General features: G+C 39.5%; 1 protein-coding gene across 15 annotated transcripts in view; it reads left to right on the plus strand.

Annotated features, from left to right (window-relative positions):
• TTLL5 (tubulin tyrosine ligase like 5) overlaps positions 1 to 18,235 on the plus strand; it is a 221,143-nt gene that overhangs the window by 176,422 nt on the left and 26,486 nt on the right. For 10 of the 15 annotated variants that reach the window (XM_039883837.1, XM_039883840.1, XM_039883847.1 and 7 more), the window contains 2 exons: positions 11,583 to 11,665; positions 15,631 to 15,753. In XM_039883837.1, the coding sequence (XP_039739771.1) occupies positions 11,583 to 11,665; positions 15,631 to 15,752 (205 nt within the window). In that variant the 3' untranslated portion in view covers position 15,753. The remainder of the gene's footprint in view (positions 1 to 11,582; positions 11,666 to 15,630; positions 15,754 to 18,235) is intronic. The other 5 variants (XM_039883846.1, XM_039883849.1, XM_039883851.1 and 2 more) reach the window with 2 other exon arrangements.

The raw sequence follows: 18,235 nt of genomic DNA on the forward strand, positions 1-18,235 counted from the left end.
CTCCTAAATGGGAGAAAGTATTTGCAAATCATTTATCTGATACGGTGTCAGTATCCAAAATATATAAAGAACTCAAAAGCAAAAAAAAAATGGCAAAGGAACTGAGTAGACATACAAATGGCCAACAAGTACATGGTAAGGTATTTAACAATCACTTATCATTAGGGAAAGGCAAATCAAAACCACAAGAGATATTACCTCATATCTGTTTGAATATCTGTTAAAAAAAAAAAAAGATGAGATAAGTGTTGGCAGGATTTGGAGAAAGGCAATCCTTATGCAACCTTGGTAGGGATGTAAATTGGTGCAGCTACGATGGAAAATAGTATGGAAGTTTCTCAAGAAATTATAAATAGAACTACCATATGGTGCAGCAATCCCACTTCTGGGTATGTATCTAAAGGAAATGAAAACAGAATATCAAAGAGATATCTGTACTCCTGTGTTCATTACAGCATTATTCACAATAGCCAAGATATGGAACAAACCTACATGTCCACCAACAGATGAATGGATAAAGATGACGTGAGATAGATAGATATAGAGTAGAATATTATTTAGCTGTGAGAAAGAAGGAAATCCTGCTATTTGCAACAACGTAGATGGGCCTTGAGGGCATTATGTATGTTAAGTGAAATAAGCCAGACAGAGACAGATACTGCATATCACTTATATGTGGAGTTGGAAAAAGTAATTTATAGAAACAGGGAGTTGAAAAGTGGTTGCCAAGGACTGGGAGGTGGGAGAAATAGGGACAGGTTGGTAAAAGGGTGCAAACTTTCAGCTGTAAAATGAATAAGGTCTGAAGATCTAATGTAAAATATGATGACTATAGTTTAATAACACTGTAATGTATCATTGAAATTTGCTAAGAGAGTAGAACTTAAATGTTTTCAAATAAATAAATGAGGTGGTAGATTTGTTAAATAACTAAATAGGAGAAAGCCTTTCACAATGTATGTATATATATCAAATCACCATGACGTACACTTTAAATATTCTTAAAATTTTATATATGTTATACCTCAATAAAGCTGAAATATTTTTAAAAATGAAAAAATGTACATATCAAAACATATTTGAAATGTGTAGTTAAAGATATACTAAAAGGTAAATTTATAATCTTAAGTTATTTTTGTCATTAAAATATAGAAAGATCGAAAAGAAACTAACCAAGATATAAATGGCAGATTGGCTTCGACTGATATCCTGGCTTCTGCTGACTTCCTAGGATGTTGTGTTGAAAAGAATTATAAAGACTTTTGTGAGCTCAGCAAGAAAGAGTGCTTTGGTAGATTAGTAATGCCTTCCACAGACAGGGAAGATGCTGTAAGTGGTGAACATACACACAACATATTTGTCATACCTGAACTAAGCTTTCACTTCTTGAAATTAGAAAATGGGTCAACAAAATAAAGCTAAGGAAAACAGATCAAAGGAAATCAAGAAGAAAAGCAATATAAAGTGAAAAGCAAGCAATAAAATCAGTTAAGTTCAAAACCCTATTTAGTTTGGGGTAGGGAGACAAGGAAGGAGAAAATAAACATAGCTCTGCCAGAAAAATAAGAGAATTAAAAATAGAGGTTTTAAAAGTAGGTACGGGGAGATTGAAAAATTATGAGAACGCTGTACACAATTGTATGCTACTAAATTTTAAAAACTGCATAAAAGATAATATTTAAAAATATATAAACTATCAGAATTGGTTCTCAAATAAAAAACCAAGTTGGACAAGGTAGAAGTTTTAAAACTTTCCAAATTGGTTTTTAAAGAAATAAAGTACATGAGTAGGCCTAGGAAACAATTTTTAAATATCTCTAAAATATTTCTGTGAACCTTTTTTCTGAAATCTTTGGAGACTTCCAGGTTCCTGAAAGTTGAGAGTCTTTACTCTGACATTAAAGCCTTCTGCAGTATGTCCTCTATGCTGTCTCCAGCCTTCCATACACTTATCATACTACCCCCTCGCACAGCCTGCTCCGTCACTGTTCCTGCATGCTCATGTCATCCCCTCCGCACAGGATTCTCTTAGCCCTCTTGAATCTAAGTCCTGCCTTTTATTCAAGATCAAGTTTTAACTTACCACCTTGATACACCTTTACCAACTGCCCCATCAACTTTAGCTGACTCTACCATCTACTTCCTTGTCTACATTTTTTTTTTTATGTGTTCTGCTTTTCATAAATCTCTTAGGGATAGGGATAGGGATAGGGATGGAGATGGAGAGGGAGAGGGAGAAGGAGAGGGAGAGTGAATGTGGGAGGGGGGAAGAGAGAGAGAATATCCACTATGCTACGCATATTGCTTTAGATTTTGGTGATAATAGCTGTGGACATGACAGACATGACTCCAGTTTTCATGGTTTGTTTTTGAGAAAGGAGAGATAAGTTCAGTCCCTAGCCTCTGATGTAGCTTATATTCATGATGAGTTCTCAGGAAATAGTGGTGGTGGAGGTGTTAGTGGTGACGTAGTATTTTGCATCAAGCTGTATGAATTGAGGATCACTAAATAACAATTATCATTAGTCATTTATACTATGTGGAGTATGGATAGCAGACAGTAGAGTCCAAACACTAACAGCCCAAGATTTCAAATTAGATTTGAATCCTGGTTCCTTCACTTAATTAATTGTTATTTAGGGATAACTCTAAGCTTCTGTTTCATTATGTTTAAAAGATTACCTACATCATAGAATTGTTCTTAGGATTAAATGAGTTAATTTATTTCCCTGACACATATTAAGTGTCCAATGCATGGTGGTTGGTGTCATTGTAATTTTCCTGCTGCTATTGTTCCCTATTAAAAGAAATCACATTTTTGTTGTTAGTAAGATGATATTCGTAAGTGTGATTTGGCTCTAGTTAGCAAGGCTATGGAAATGCAAACACATTCTGATTTCCTGAACACTAATAACTCTAATGACTATTGAAGGCGAAGGCTTAGTTTCAAACAAAACAAAAGATGAGATTTGGACCTACTAACTTCCAGTCAAATTGGCTCCATGAGTTCACACTTAATATTCTCTCTCTGCTTCAAACATAGCAGCGATAGATAAAAAGCTTGAAGAAGAAAACCGAAAGGACATAGCTAAGCTTCAAAACAAGGGAAATGTCTCCTTGGCCCCAAAATATACAAACATAAATGAGAATCAGTGAATGAAGCTGCAGCAAGAAGCTTTCTCAACTCTGCTTTGGAAGCAGACAGTGGCAGCCTGGAGTTCAGCATATTGGGGCCTGAAGGTACCTTAACCAAGAGGAAAGACTAAAGCCAGGCTCATTAATTGAAAATAAAATAGTGATTTTTCAACTGGGGATGATGTTGACAATGTCTGGAGTCATTTTGGGTTGTCATAGCTGGGCAGCTGGGGAAGGCATTGCTGTTGCCTTCTAATGAGTAGTCTAGGGATGCTGCTAACCATCCTGCAAAGAACAGGACAGTTCCCCTCAACAGAGAATTAGCTAGTTCAAAATGTCAGCGGTATCCAAGGTCGAAAAATCCTAAGCTAAATAATGCAGTGGGCTCTTCTGATGGGAGACTGATAAAACTGGCATGGGCCCTCTTTATATGAGATTAGGGGCCTACAGAGTCAGAAAGATAATGACATACCCTCGCAGCTGTTCATGTCTCAGTGCTTACTTGGATTTCTAAATATCACTGAGGCAGAGCACTAAAATCGCACTGTAAAGTCTGGTTCTGGACTGGGGTCAGGGGAACTGAGTGGAGGCAACTATAAAATCTTAAGACAGGGAGTGAGCAATTAGAGAGACAAGTGGGAGAATGATTCCTATTCAAAATGAGCTTGCAAATCAAAATTCCGAAACACATGAATCTAATACTAAGAAAGGTTGCCAACAAAATCAACGACTAGAACATGAATTCCTTGCAGATGAAGTTAATATTTTTGGATAGTCAGACATGTTGGATTATGTATCTGTCTAATAGGAGTGCCTTGTAGAACATGACATGTGACTTTGATAGGAGTATCAGTAGAGAGACCTAAGGGATAGGTAGACAAAGCAATACTTTAAAAAATAATAACTGAGAATTTTCTGGAATTAAAGACATGAGTCCTCAGCTAAGAAATTCATTCCAAATACCAAAATAATTGCACCTCTAGACACATCATAGTGAAACTGCAAAACATTAAGCACAAAAGGAAGTCTTACATACTACCTGAGAGAATTCGTTTTAACTACAAGGAAACTGAATACCAGCATTCTTCTCTCCAGCAATAATAGGTGGCAGAAAACGAGCTAAAAGCTTCTATTTCTGAAGTAAAGTAACTTCCACTCTGGAATTTTATACATAGCTAAACTGTCATTCAAGAAAGAAGGCAAAATAATAATTATTTGAGATATTTGAAGTCTAAGAGTATACTACTATGACCTTCACTGGAAGAACTAGCAAAGACTGTGTAGGATAAAAATGAACACCGAAGTAGTGCTGGATAACATGAAGCACAAAAATTTTTATAAAATGTCAATAAATATTACTGACTCTAAAATATTTGTTGGTCTTCTTTAAAAAGATAAAACACGTTTAAGACAACAAAGACAAGATTCGGGGACAAGAGTCTTCAGTGAATAATGAAGGTATTACAGGTCTGTGTCAAGTTTAAGGGCAAAACAAAAATACTGAATGGCTTCACGCTTTCTTAGGAAAAAAAGAGCTAAATAATCGATATATAGTCTGTAGCTTTCAAACCAACAGGGGTGTGGCGGGGAGGGAATGCAGAGACTTTATGAATCCAGTGGAAGGCAGGAAGAGAAAAAAGAAGCAAAGGAAAAGGATGGTAAATGGAAAACAAAAAACTAAGATAAAAATCTAGATACGCAAGTAATCACAAATGTTAACATGATACTCTTCTATTAAAAAATAGATTATCAAATTGCAATTTTTAAATGTTCAGTTATAGGCTGCTTAAAAGAGACATACCTAAAGTAGAATACCACAAAACGGCAAAAGATTGGAAAAAGGTAAACCATGCAATAATAGTTCAAAAGAAAACTAGTACAGCAATGGATAAAATAGAATTAAACAAAAATAATTAATAGAGATAAAGAAAAGCACTTCCATATACAAACCAAACACTGACAAAATTATAGGGACAAATTGGCAAAGCAGCAATCATAGTGGGTGATTTATTGAAATATACTATCAATATAATTAACTCAAACAAAAGTTTCTGAGGATTTTGAATATTCGAAATGCAGAATTAACAGTTTAGTTTGCTTTTAATAGGTGCCTTTTAATCTTTTTTTGACCACCACTTATAATTTTTTAAAAAAATTTATATATGACCCATTAAAAACATCTATATGTATGTGAAATAAAAGTTTCACAGAATACTATTCCCTGTTCTATTTAAAATGCTAATTATGTCCTCCAAATTTTATAATGCCCTTATGAGTCACAATTCACAATCTGAAAAACATTAATAGCTATGTATAGACACCCACGCCCAAAAGGGAGAATATATAGTCTTTTCAAGTATACGTGGAACATTTACAAAAATTCAACTCATGCTGTGTCACAAATGAAGGCTCCACACATTTCAAAAAATCAGTATCAAATAGTTCACACTCTTTAACTACAAAAACACTCTTAAGTTAGTATATGTGCTGCCAAAGCAAGCACTAAACACAAATTAGGAATAATACAAAGAGGTTTTTTAAAAGGCTCATGTGTTTGGAAATTTTTAAAAATAGAGTACATAATACTCATGTTTTAAAAAGGTAATCATAATGAAAATTATGAAACATTGAAAACCAAATGGCTATGAAAGTACTACATAAATTTGTGGGATAGCCAAAACTGCACTCAAAAGTAGATTTATAATTTTAAATGTTTATTAAAAAGCCAAGAAGAATTTGAAATAATTGAGTTATTTAACTTGAAAAGCTATAAAAGGAACAATAGTAAATTAATCAAAATAATATAAAAAATACAGAAATCACCTAGAACAGCCCAGCACGTAGTAGTGCCTCCTGCAGTGTCTAGCACATGGTAGGTGTTCATTAAATACTTGGTCAAGGAATGAATGAAATTGACAACACACAGTACAGAGGACCACCTCTGGAAAGGTTAATAAATATAAAAAGAGGCACAGCCACATACATAATATTAGGAATACAAAGGAATGTAATGACAAATACAGTAGATTAGATGATGTGTATTTATAAAATGGAGTCCTATGCAGCATGACTCCACAAAAACTGACTTCACTAAATGTTTCTTGAACCAGATCCAAATTAATAATGTTCTGATCGTGATTTGCTAAGGGTAAGCAAATTTGGTTCTGTTTGTGAAATGCATATACAATTCCTGGACTGATAGATAAAAGGAAGAGCTCACATACACCTGTGTGCACGTAGGTGTGTTGTAAGGAAAGGTAAATATTTCATCTGTGAGTAAATGTTTGCTTAGAAAAGTCCATGTTCTTTTTTTTTGGAATTCAGTTCTTTAACCTAACTGTATCTCGGGCTTTCTTCTCTCCTTTGGGAATTGGAAGAGTTTGTCACCAGTATTTTATAACAATCTAGTATGGGAGTGTTTCTTTTCAGGACCTTCACAAACGCCACCACGTCTGTTTGCCACAACCCTGGCAAGGCCAGCACTTCTAGCTCTACTCTTCCTGTAAAACCTTGAGTATTTTCCTTTTGTGGGTCCTTCCTTCTACAGAAAGGTCATCCCTGATGCAGTGGCATGAATCCAAGATAAACTTTTACTAAACTATTGAAATAGAAAACTAGGACCTCTGTGTTAGAGATGTGGAAAGCTTTGAAAAAACCCAAAGAGAAACAATATAGCACCAAACCACAGTCAACCCTGTGAAGTAATGTACAAAACAGATCTCAAAGAAAGAATATCACTTTCAGAAAAGTTTCCACTGATCAAAATAATGGGAGGAAAAAAAGAAAAGAGAAAACTACAAATAAAGGAGCTAAAGGTCCACGAAAAAGCACATCAGAAACCTTATCAGCAAAATGAGTAAGGGGGATTTTGCTCGTTATAACCCGTATGGACTGGTGATATGTTAACAGGCCGGCTGCAGGGCGCGGCCTTGATGCTGGTGGGATTCCTCGCCAGCCATTCGATCAGCTTGTATTCCCTAAGTAGAGAATTGCACTAGAAGAAATCTTTTGAGATGATAAATGCAAGCAATATTTCAGCTTATAGAGAGATTATCCGTTTGTAATACGTTATTGAACAACTTCTTCGAAAGGCCTAGACGAGCGGTTCCCGCTTCCTCAGTAAGAATAGCGCCTATGTCAGGCCCTTTTTTGGACTTCAGGAAAGTGGAAAGGGCAAGAGGAGTAGATAGGATTGGAGCAAGTGAATTGAATTCTGGGTTAGGAAGTGTACATTTAATATTTAAGGAAACTCTTTGGGTACTAGCTCTGAACATGTCCTAAGGAAAGGTAACTTGCCGTGAGTCGAAAGGGGCGCGTCAGTGCTAGTGGAATTCTCCTAATTCCCTGGTGCTACTGTGCACACTACATTTCTTACCTCAATTTCTAAGTGGCTCAGTTAATCAGGAAGCCTGCCCTTCCGCAGCTTTTGACGATTACAGACAGACAGTTCAGACCCTTCTCTGTGGATGAACTAAGCCAATGAACACAGCTGAAATTATACTGAGCCTCTAACTCTCAATCTTTGACTACATCCAACATTTTTCCATCGCTTGGAACTTGTACTATTTCCAAGAAGAGCGATTAAGGAATACTAACGAGACCGGATAGTCACATCTCACACTCACAGATAGGGTCTGAACTCTAACTTCTGTACAATACAAAGTTAATGGAACCCTTCCCGTCCCAGAACTTGATGTCTTTATAACTTTATAATCAGTGTTTCTGAGTTTGTCTTCGGCTACTTCTTCATATTCTGTATGTAGTATGATCAGAAAACAGCAAGTAATGGAATGCACCAAACACACATTTAACTTTTACATTCAGCTATTCAGAGAGAGAGAGAGAAAGTACAGTTTCAGTAAAGTGGCTGATTCCATTTGATATTCCAGTCAGGATAAGATAGATGTGTTATTCTTCCAGTCAGTCTCATTTCCCATGAGCCTCTCCTATAAGAAGAGCAGCCCCCTGTGTTATGTGTTGTATCCTCTTGCTCAGAGGCACTTTTTACACCACATGGCCCCTTGCTACAAGCTAACCGCTTCATTTGGTACACAATTGAAGAAACAGTGATTCTGATGCTGGCAAAAAAAAAAAAATTTGTGTTAGATTTTTTGAGATAGTTGATCAATCTCAAATGAGACCTTTCTTCCTAAGGGATTTTAAAAGTAATTTTGACTGAAATATCTCCTTCGTATGCTGCCAGTTAATTACCTTTTGACTTTAATAGCAAATTACTGTTAACTTCGGGTTCTGAATGTCTTGTGGTCATTATTTTACAATTTAGCCTTAATATTCCATACTGAGTTAGGGTCAATGAGTCATCTGATTTAATATTTCCATGTGTAGATAAACTTACAGTGAATGCAAAGATCGTCAATATTCCTAAGTAAAAATAACAATACTAATAACCATGTTTATTTAGCCCTTAATGTAATACCAGACACTGTGCTAAGATGTGCTTTTCATCTACCATCTTATTTAATTCTCAACAGCCCTATGAGGTAGGTCCTTTTATCCCAATGTTCAAGCATAGTAACTGACTTAGAGACAATCAACGGAAAACATACATACCTTTTTATATGTTTCCTGAAACACAGGTATTCCCAGGAAAGCAGCAAAGAATGATTGCAGGAGCAGATCAGCAAGTGTGGATTAACATACAGGCTCTAGACAAGCTATATTTCAAAAGTTCTCATTTAGGAGTGGGTTACCAGAAGCTGGAATTATTTTCCTAAGGAAATGATGTTATCACAACAAAAGCATATTTACCCATAATGTGCCTAGAATAGTAATAACATAGACCCAAACTGTTTTGTGTACCAATGTTTTCATGGAAAAATTCACTCAGAGTTTCCCCTTGGATGCTATGGACACATTTCTCCACCTCCTGGAAAATGGGGACCCTATGCTAGAAATAGAAATCATTAGAAATGTTGCTCAAAGTCTGAGTCAGTGGTGGCTCCCAAGGCCTGTGATGGAGTCGATAGAGGGAGGAGGGTAGAGCAGTGAGTGGAACTGGGTACAGAGGGGACATAGAGTCAGGAGATCTTGAGTAAGAAACAGGAGGAAGCCCATGAGTGTGAAGGGTAGGGGTGGGAGTTCCAGAGAGGAGAGGGAGAAGGTTAGAGAGTTTGGGGACCCAGAACTCACTAGATGTAACCCCCTCACGTAGCACCTTGTTCAAGACCTTTGTTTCTCCTACTGACCCCGAATTTTTGTCTGCCTGCTTTCCTTTTTACTACTAACACTCAGGCCTTCCCCTTTGAAACTCAGATCAGCCCCTTGGCTTTTCTTGATTCAGCAGCTCCTCACACAGTCAAGTGGCGCTAAGATTTTAACTTCTATAAAAGAAAGAACCCATCCTAGGCTCTCCAGAACTTTTCCTCTTTAACTTGGACTTGGAAGAGTAAATATCAGCTTACAGACGCTTTGGGTGGTTTTGGGGGTCCATAAGGAGTCGAAATAAATTACATAAGCGTTCCAGATGTAGGTAACCAAGGGTAAGGCTTGTAGGAAAAGGGAGAAGCCCTGTGCTCCTTTCCCTCCTCCCCGTCTCTAAGGCATCCTCAGAATGAAAGTGGAAAGGAGCAGGTAGGCACCAAATCACAGCTTGGCGGAGGTGGAGGTGGAAGGGAGAGTATAAGACAGTGTGATCCTTGCATCACTGCTGCGGTGTGTTCCCAAGGGGCACGTCTCCATCAGCAGTGTAGGGACCACCTGGATGGGTACCTCAGCCTTGTGCCACCTTCCTCTTTACCCACTAGCCACTGTTTCCCTGACTTCTCTGGCGATATGAATCACCTGGGCACCTGGGGAGCTCCAAAAAGCCTTATTAGTTCTCAGACCCTATTCCAGACCCACTGAATCAGAATCTCCAACTGAAGGGCCTGGAAAACTGCGATTAACAAGTTTGTCAAACATCGTTTGACTGCCCCTCACCTTGCTGGTCTTTAAAGGTCCTAGGACATTCTAAACCCCTTTCTGCCTCAGGGTCACTATATGTGCTATTTCTTCTCTGTGAAAAGCTCTTCTTGTCCTCTACTCTTGGCTGATGCCTGTTCCTCATAACTTAGTGACTCTGCTGGTCTTTCCTCAGAAAGACCATCCTTGACCACTCTCCTCACCGCCTAAGTCAGGTTCTCCTGTTTCATTCTGTTATAACACCTGTACTTCTTCTCCTTAGCATTTATCACACAGTTTATACCTTGTATATTTGTTTAACATCTGCCTCACTAGTCCAAGCACAGGGAATGTGCCCCTTGGGAATATTTTTTGCATAAAGGAATGAATAAATAGAAAGGCAGTGCTGGGAGAGGGATGCTAAGGTTGGATTGGATGCCGCTCAGCAAATAAAGCACTGAGCATATAAAAACTTTAATCTCCCAGCTCAACGTTTTTCACGTCAACTAAAATCAAGGTAGATGGACCCAACAAGTAAGTGTATGTATGCGGGCAGTGGTTCTGGTGATTTCAAAAACTCTTCATTAAATACCTAATGTGTGCAGTATTAGGGGCTGCGGATACAACAGTGAATAAAACTGATAAAATCTCTCTTTATGGAGCTTTCATTTTAGCATGGATGACAGATGTTATGTGACCAGTTACACAATTTCATAGTTATAATTTTGATAAATGCAATGAAAGAATTACAGAGGTATAAGAGCCTGTAATAGGGAGACTGGCATAGTCTATAGCGCGTCAACCTAGTCATAGAATTTCTAAGACATGGCTGGGGAATCTGTACCCAAAGAATTCAATACACTCTGTCCTATCTCTTGTCAAAGTTGGCATGAGGAGAGGTGCCTCTATTTAATGGTTTCTCAACCTCAGCACATTGACATCTCAGGCTAGATAATTCTTTGTTTGGGGGTACTATCCAGTGCACTGTAGATGTTTGGTACCATTCCTGGCCTCTACCCACTAGGTGCCGGTAGACCCCACAGTTGTGACAGCCACAAATGTCTCACCATTGCCAAATGCCCTTTGTGGAGGGGTGGGGTCGAGGGTGAGGAGGCAAAATTTGTCCCTCTTCCCTCCCCCAGTTGAGAACCACTGCTCTACATGAAACTCGTTTGTTTTTTAACGTCTTATATTTTATCCAAGTCAGTACCAGGAGCTCAATTTATTCATTCAAGAAACAAATGTTTATTGAGTCTTTATTAGTGTCAGGCACTGTTCTAAGCCCTGGAGTGACCTGTGCTTTCTTGAATCTACATTCCAGTGGAGAGAGATGGACAATACATTTTTAAATGTGTACTATCTCAGGAGAATATAGTTTAGTCATAGAAGTCCTCTCTGATAAGATTATATGTGAACAAAGTCTTGAAATAAACAAGGAAATGAGCCACACGAGAGGAAACACCAAGAGCAAGAAGCACAGCCATTAAAGGACCTGTACTGGACCTCGCCTTTCTCCCGCACGTCTCACCAACCTGCTTGTCTTTCAGAGGGTCCTCCACAGAAGGGCAGCTGAACGGACTCCAGAGCAGCCTCACCTCTGCAGCATTTGTGCCCATCACCAGCCCCTCAGGTGAGTGGGCACAGCAGCTTTCCGGGGGGCGGGACAGCAGGGGGTTGCTGGGCTTGGCACATCCTCTTTTTTTCCTCTAAAGAGAGCACCAGTTCTAAGAATGAAGCATCCAGGCTTTCGATGCAGTGGCAAATGGGCATTTTTATTACATTCTTTTGTAAACTGTATTGACGGCTTAGGTTCGAATGGTTTTCTGGATAGTTTTGGATAGGTGAAATTCTCAGTCTGGTAGAATCCCATCAGATTTTTGCAGCATTTAGTAGAAAATACCAGGATGTGACTGGTGTTTCACTGTTGATATAGTATTTCTACATGTGGTATCTCGCACTAATCTTCACAGCAGCCCTGTGGGTGGGATCTTTTTGTCCCTATCCACATGAGGAAACTTAGGCTCAGAAAGTCGAGGGGCCTGTGGGAGATTAGACATGGATGCAGAGCTCGAACTCTGGTCTTTGATCTGAATCCGGTCATGCTAATATCGTGACCTATTGCCGGGTAGTTACTGAGGCCCAAAGCCTTTCAGTATAGGAACCTACATAGCAGTTGGGCAACATTAGCCCAGGGATAGTATTCAGGACATTGAAAGAAAATCACTTGGATTCAATTGAACAAATATTTGTTATCTATCACCTACTATGGCAAAAGTAACATGCTGGGCACTGAGGTGCATACAGGGTGAACTAGACAGTCCCTGCTGTCAGGAAACTTACAGACTCAAGATGAGAGGAATGTCAACAAGGAGGAAGCCCCAAGATGGGTAAATATCAGATACTGGGGACACATGGAATAACAATAGACAACATTGGCTGGGCGTTTGCTATGCTTCAGGCACAGTTCTGGTTCTAAATGTTTTGCATGTAATAACTCATGTGTTCGAACTAGGCATGTAATATAAGAACTGTGTTCCCCATTTTACAGCAAAAGAAATAGAGTCACAGACAGATTATGAAATGTGTCTAAAATCTCACAGCTAGTAAATCGTATTTGAACCTGAGCAACCTGGCCCAGGCTCTTTAGGGATTGGGAGGGCTTCCTGGAGAAAGAAACATGTAAAGCCGAGGTTTGAATATGAACAAGTCAGCCAGGAGAGAGGGGAGACATGGAGTGGAAGGAATTCTGGGAGGAGGGAGCATTGTGTTCAGAGGTGAGTGAGTGTGGCTGGACGCTAGGCATGAGCAGGGAGTGGCATGAGAAAGGCAGGTAGCGGGGCCAGTTTCTCAGCTGTGTAGGGAGCTCAGTCCTGGAGCAGGAGGGGGCCATCGAGGAGAGTGTGCGGGGCGAGGGGAAGGGCGGCAGGCTGGGGGTTGACATAACACCTTAAAGTGATTACAAGATTTCCGAGAAGCCTGGTTTCTTTAACTGTTTCACAGGGATAATTCCATGTATCTCATAAGCTTACTATGAAGATTAAATGAAATCATATATAGAGAAAGTTTCTATAACTACACCCAGGTCAGGTAATAATATGATGAACGTATAAAGATTTTGTTCTGCACTTAAAATCTTAGAACCTGAATTCAAGAAATATTTGATGGATATCTACTTGCCTCTTCCCCCCACAAAAAGAATTACTAGAACAGGGTAATTATTTTTAAGGAAATAAAATTTGTACCTGGAACTGTCAGGGACTGAGAAGTGGGTGGATACAAGAATCATGGTCTAGTTGGAAGTATTTCCGTTAGCTACAGCTGTTAGAGCCCCTTCAGCTCTTCAAATCTGCTAAAGCTGGAGAGGTTTACGAAGCCTAAGGGGTCCAGGAAACTGGCCCATTTCATTCGCATGTCTAATTGATGAATTTAAGTACTGAATTGAACTCTTTTCGTGAACTCTGACTGTGGAAGTTAGAAGTTTGAGTGCCCAGGTGGGTCATACTTTTCAGCATCTCGGTCATGAATTAATAATGACTTACTGCTGAAGTTACTCAGATTTTGTAGCGGTCCTATGGAATTTGGCGTCAGCATAAAACCACAGAGCAGAGAAGTTGTACTTCTCCCTTGTCTAATATCTACCCTTTTCCCCCTGCTTCTACTTAAGATAAGTGCATTATTCTTTTTACCTCATTTAGGTAGCCTGCTATTTACTGCTTTTGTCATCAAAAGACTCTTGGCCTCTAAAGTCCCTTGAATTTGTTTCTATTCTATGACTTTCCTGGTGTTCCTGATGCTTAAAGAAACACTGATGTACTTGATATAATAGGTTCAGGCATTTGCCATATTTTCCAATAAACATTCTACCTTAGCAGTATAACAGTAGTAATTAACCCTGTTAGAGTTATTTATACAGCTAGTAAATAACTACCTGGCACTTCAGTGTTTTAACTCTAAATCATGTGTTTTTCTGTATTGTACATAGACTTAAAAGAGTTATTCTAGGGGTTTAGAAGGGTGTTTACAGAAAGAAAAAGTTAGGTTGTTATTAGAAACATTTTTCTTTAAACCCACAAGAAGGGAGGGCAACCCCCATAAGTCAAAAAGTCTACACATCCCTCTCAGAGGGAAGTCTGTGCCTAATCAGGAATCGCTAAACTGACTTTGAGAGGTATTTAGCCCCTGTCCAGTCCACTTATCTCAGTAGGTTAAACATGATATTAATGAGTCCATGAATATAGCAAAAGTCTGTTTCCTGGTCCCTCAGCCCTTCCCCAAGTCTGGCCAACCAGGCCATAAAGCGGTGGGACTTTGTTCTCAGGCAGTCTGAATGAGATAGTGGTTGATCTCAGAGCATTACTGAAAAAAAAAAACTCAGAGTCCTTTTGCACTGATGGTGGCGTAATGGCATTGTTTTTATTATGAACATTAAATGAGCTAGTGAATGCGAACCCCTAGCAAAGTGCCTGGAATGCTCCATGAATAGTACTTTTCCTTGACTTCCTTACCTCAGGCCATATATTCTGAATTTGCTATGGAAGGGAAGGTGTAGAGTCAGCAAATTTTGAAATTTGAGAAGGAAGCTGGAGTGAGGGCTTTTGGCTCAAAACCAAAGCCATTGGCCTTCCTTCTTTATAACCATGACATTCTTCTTAAGTTCTGAAGTGGTGATGGTGAACTAAAATAGCAGTGAGCAACAGATTAGATAACTGACATTTCTCTCATGCTGATTTGATAGTGTAAACTACCATTATTGTAAGGGTCTGAAGCCATACCAGCTGCCCTCATCGCTGCCCCTTAGTTTCTGCTTAAGCCTGTCCTGTCCTGGAGCCCAATCTTGACCCACTCCACCCATCCTACCTCCCCCTTTTTTTTTTAACTCTTAGTGTTCTATAGCTGGTGGAAGAGATTGTACCACCTTTTGAAAAACAGTGCTGGGTTTCATTTGCCAGAAATGAGAAGCAATGTCCTTGTTAAATATTCATTATTTCAGGCCCTGGTAAAATGCACTTTAGCTTTGTGCTCTTAGCATGGGGATGTGGCAGCAGCACTTAGTGTGACTCTGCTTGCCCACCTCATTGTCTCTCAGTGAGGCAACAAGAGAAAGGAGCTCATTTTAATGTACAGTAAACCCAGTGGAGCTTAAAGCTCGAAGGATCTAGAAATCACTTTAACTTCCAAGTGAAATTATTTGCCTGGCAGCTCTCAGTGGAATGACCTATTTTCACCATCAGACTCTTATTTTTTTTTTCACCATGTGTTCTATAATTGTTGGATATCCTGTGTGAATCTCTGGAGTATAATAGATTAAAAATAAAAATAAATACGGCTCTTGAGAGGCTTGCCTTAGTCTTATACCCTTTATTGTTCCCCAAAAGTTCTTCTCTTCCCAGAGCCAGAGGGATAAGAATATGGGTTGGTTACCCACTCTTAGCTGTTAGAAAGCAAAAGAGATTTGGTGCTTGGCAGGAAATGGAGTGGCAGCATCTGGGAGAATGATGATGCCCCTAAAACCTAGTTTCAGATTTGACCTCTTGTCCTTTCAACCAAAATCAAATAAAGTGTTAAGTAGGGATTTTTTTTTTTTACATTTTTCAGGATCTTTGGAAGCTCCCCAAGTTATTTTCGCCAGATCCAAACTCTTGCCCACACAATCTGGAGCCTTTGCTACAGGTATAGGACAGAGAAAACCAAAGTCGGTGAAGTCAGGGCCAATTTAAGGTAACAGTAGGAATAAGACCGTATTTTATATTATAACTTGCTGACTTTATGGCACAGCAAGACTCAGTAGCTGTCAGGAGAAGTGGTAGTTTTTCAAAATGACAAGGAAATTGGGATTTTATAAAACCAAAGCTCAGGACTCCAAAACTGTGGGTCAAAGTTTAACTATAGCTATCTTGCTTCTGCAATGGCCTACCAGTAGGTGGCGCTGTGGCAGTAATAAATTTCCTTACTATTATAGAGGCTTTTGTTTAATATGAGGACATCAAGGCCCATCAAAGAAAGACACTAAAGCCGTAATTGAGTTATCACAGGTAAAGTGTAACGGAATAAACTGGAAAGCACAATATTTAAAGGCCAAATTGCAATAATCTCTAAAGAGAATGAATATTAATAAAGAAGGCTTTTAGACTGGTGTTGGGTAGTTTGTGAACTGGACTTTCAGGTAATGGAAAACAGAAAGGGAATAATTTTTTTCTTTTTAATTTTTGTTGAAGTTGATTAATTATGCTTTTTTTCTGAATTATTTAAGATAAACATATGCCATAATTAGCAGCAAAACAGACAATAAACTCCATACTACCACCCATCCAAAAAAAAAAAAAAGCCTTCTGCACCGAAAGACTGGCCTGACTTGATCTTGTGAGCCTGTATCCACATTTCATCAGCACTGTCCTCAATATTTTGTTCCCAGCTGTGGCCTTCAAAACTTCCAGAAAATTCTATGACACCACATAGTTTTGATGACTCCTTTCCTCTTTGCTCTACCCTACACACTAAAGCATTAATGGCACACCTGCTATGAGTTTAATACTCTTCTTACCTCTAGGGGAATATTTATAAACTTCTTTGAGAAGCATTATTCATCAAAATACCCCAGGAGAGCAAAGGAGGGAGGAAAATTATTTACCCACCACAGGACTCATTTACATTGGATCGGAGAGCTTCAAATATCTTTACCCAGCCCATCTAAACTCTTTCCAAAAAGGAATGAGAAGAGAGAAGGGAACACGAAATCCATGGCTTGGTCATCTACCAAAATGTACCAGACAAACTGAAAACAACCAGAGTTCTATCGATAATACTTCGCCAGCGGCCCTTTAATTCTGATACTGAGCAGCCTATTCAATGATGAACAACTAATAAAATATAGAAAACTAAAGCGAGGAGGTCAATATTTCCTTCAGGAGACTGGCAGCCAGAAGAATGAAAGTGACATCAAGCTCCAAACCAAACCAGTGGCCTGCCAAGAAGTACTAATGTCCATCCGTTTCCAGAACTATGAGACTTGGACCTGCCACAATTGTAATATCACTTTCCTTGAACCTATTTCATTAGTATCCCTTACAATCCACCCAGAACACTACATAGAAAAATGGGACCGTCAGTAAAGAAGCCTTGGTAAAGAGCCCATCCCTCAACACTTAAATCTGTGTCACAAACACAGCCCCACCGAGCCTGAGCTGTACATAAGCTAGGGATGAGTGATGCTGGACTTTGTAATTAGCTGAGGGGGGCAAGACCACATGCCAACTACTGTACTCGGCAGACAGAGTGGGTCAGAGGGCCTCAGAAGTCCAGCCTCCTGCCATGCAGCGTAACTGCTGGGAGGCCCCAGAGGCAGGCCCACCAGCCTGGCAGATGGCAGTGGGCTGCCTCCACTTGAGCAAGGGAATTAGGTACTTTACAAAGAAAGGAGGCAAAACCCCAGAGTCCGCAGCCCATCACCTGGGTGCATGCTTTCTTCCTGTGCTAAATGCATGGTAAATGCAGAGGTTCTTTCAACCACAGTTACAAGTGAATGTCATCACCAGCTGTAACAAGTCCTAAACCTCTTTATATATGGGTTTAGGGAGACAGTCAGGTTAGATTAGAGGATTTCGAAGTGTATTTGTATAGCACGTTATATAAGACTGAGAAAACATTAGTTGTCCTTACAAAGAAGAGAGGGAGCAGCGCTGAAGGATATTGGGGACTAAAGCCTGTCTAAGACCCCTAAGAAGCTGCGCCTGGCAAATGTCATATTTAAATACATATATTGTTTTGTATCTTCTTAGATCCTATATTGTCTGTTTGGCATCTGTTCATCACAGGGCCAGTTATATTTTCTGTATTTATGCTTTGGCGTTTGGGGGCCTTACAGACCCAGGCAGAGACTGCCCTCCCCAGGGCTAGCTAATTCCTAAAGACAGTAACATCTGGCCCTGGAGCATGCCTTTCATATGCAGACCAACCAATCCCAAGTTTATGTCCCCAACCACCTCCTTATCTAACTGGCGCTGGCAAGCCAAAGTTCCCTTGCCCTAAATCACTCAGGGCCAGGTACCAGGCGACTAGAGGCCTATAGCCCAAAGGCTTCCAGAGCTGTTTACCCTGAGTGCCATGCAGTGCCCCCTCTCTGGGTCCTGTGAGAAAATCAACTTCTTCCTGCCAAGCCTCGTTCTCATCTCCTATGGCCACGTTGACTTTGCCATACCATACC

The sequence above is a fragment of the Pteropus medius genome, unplaced genomic scaffold (assembly GCF_902729225.1).
Source record: "Pteropus medius unplaced genomic scaffold, Ma_sr-lr_union100, whole genome shotgun sequence".
In the NCBI taxonomy this organism is placed as follows: Eukaryota; Metazoa; Chordata; class Mammalia; order Chiroptera; family Pteropodidae; genus Pteropus; species Pteropus medius.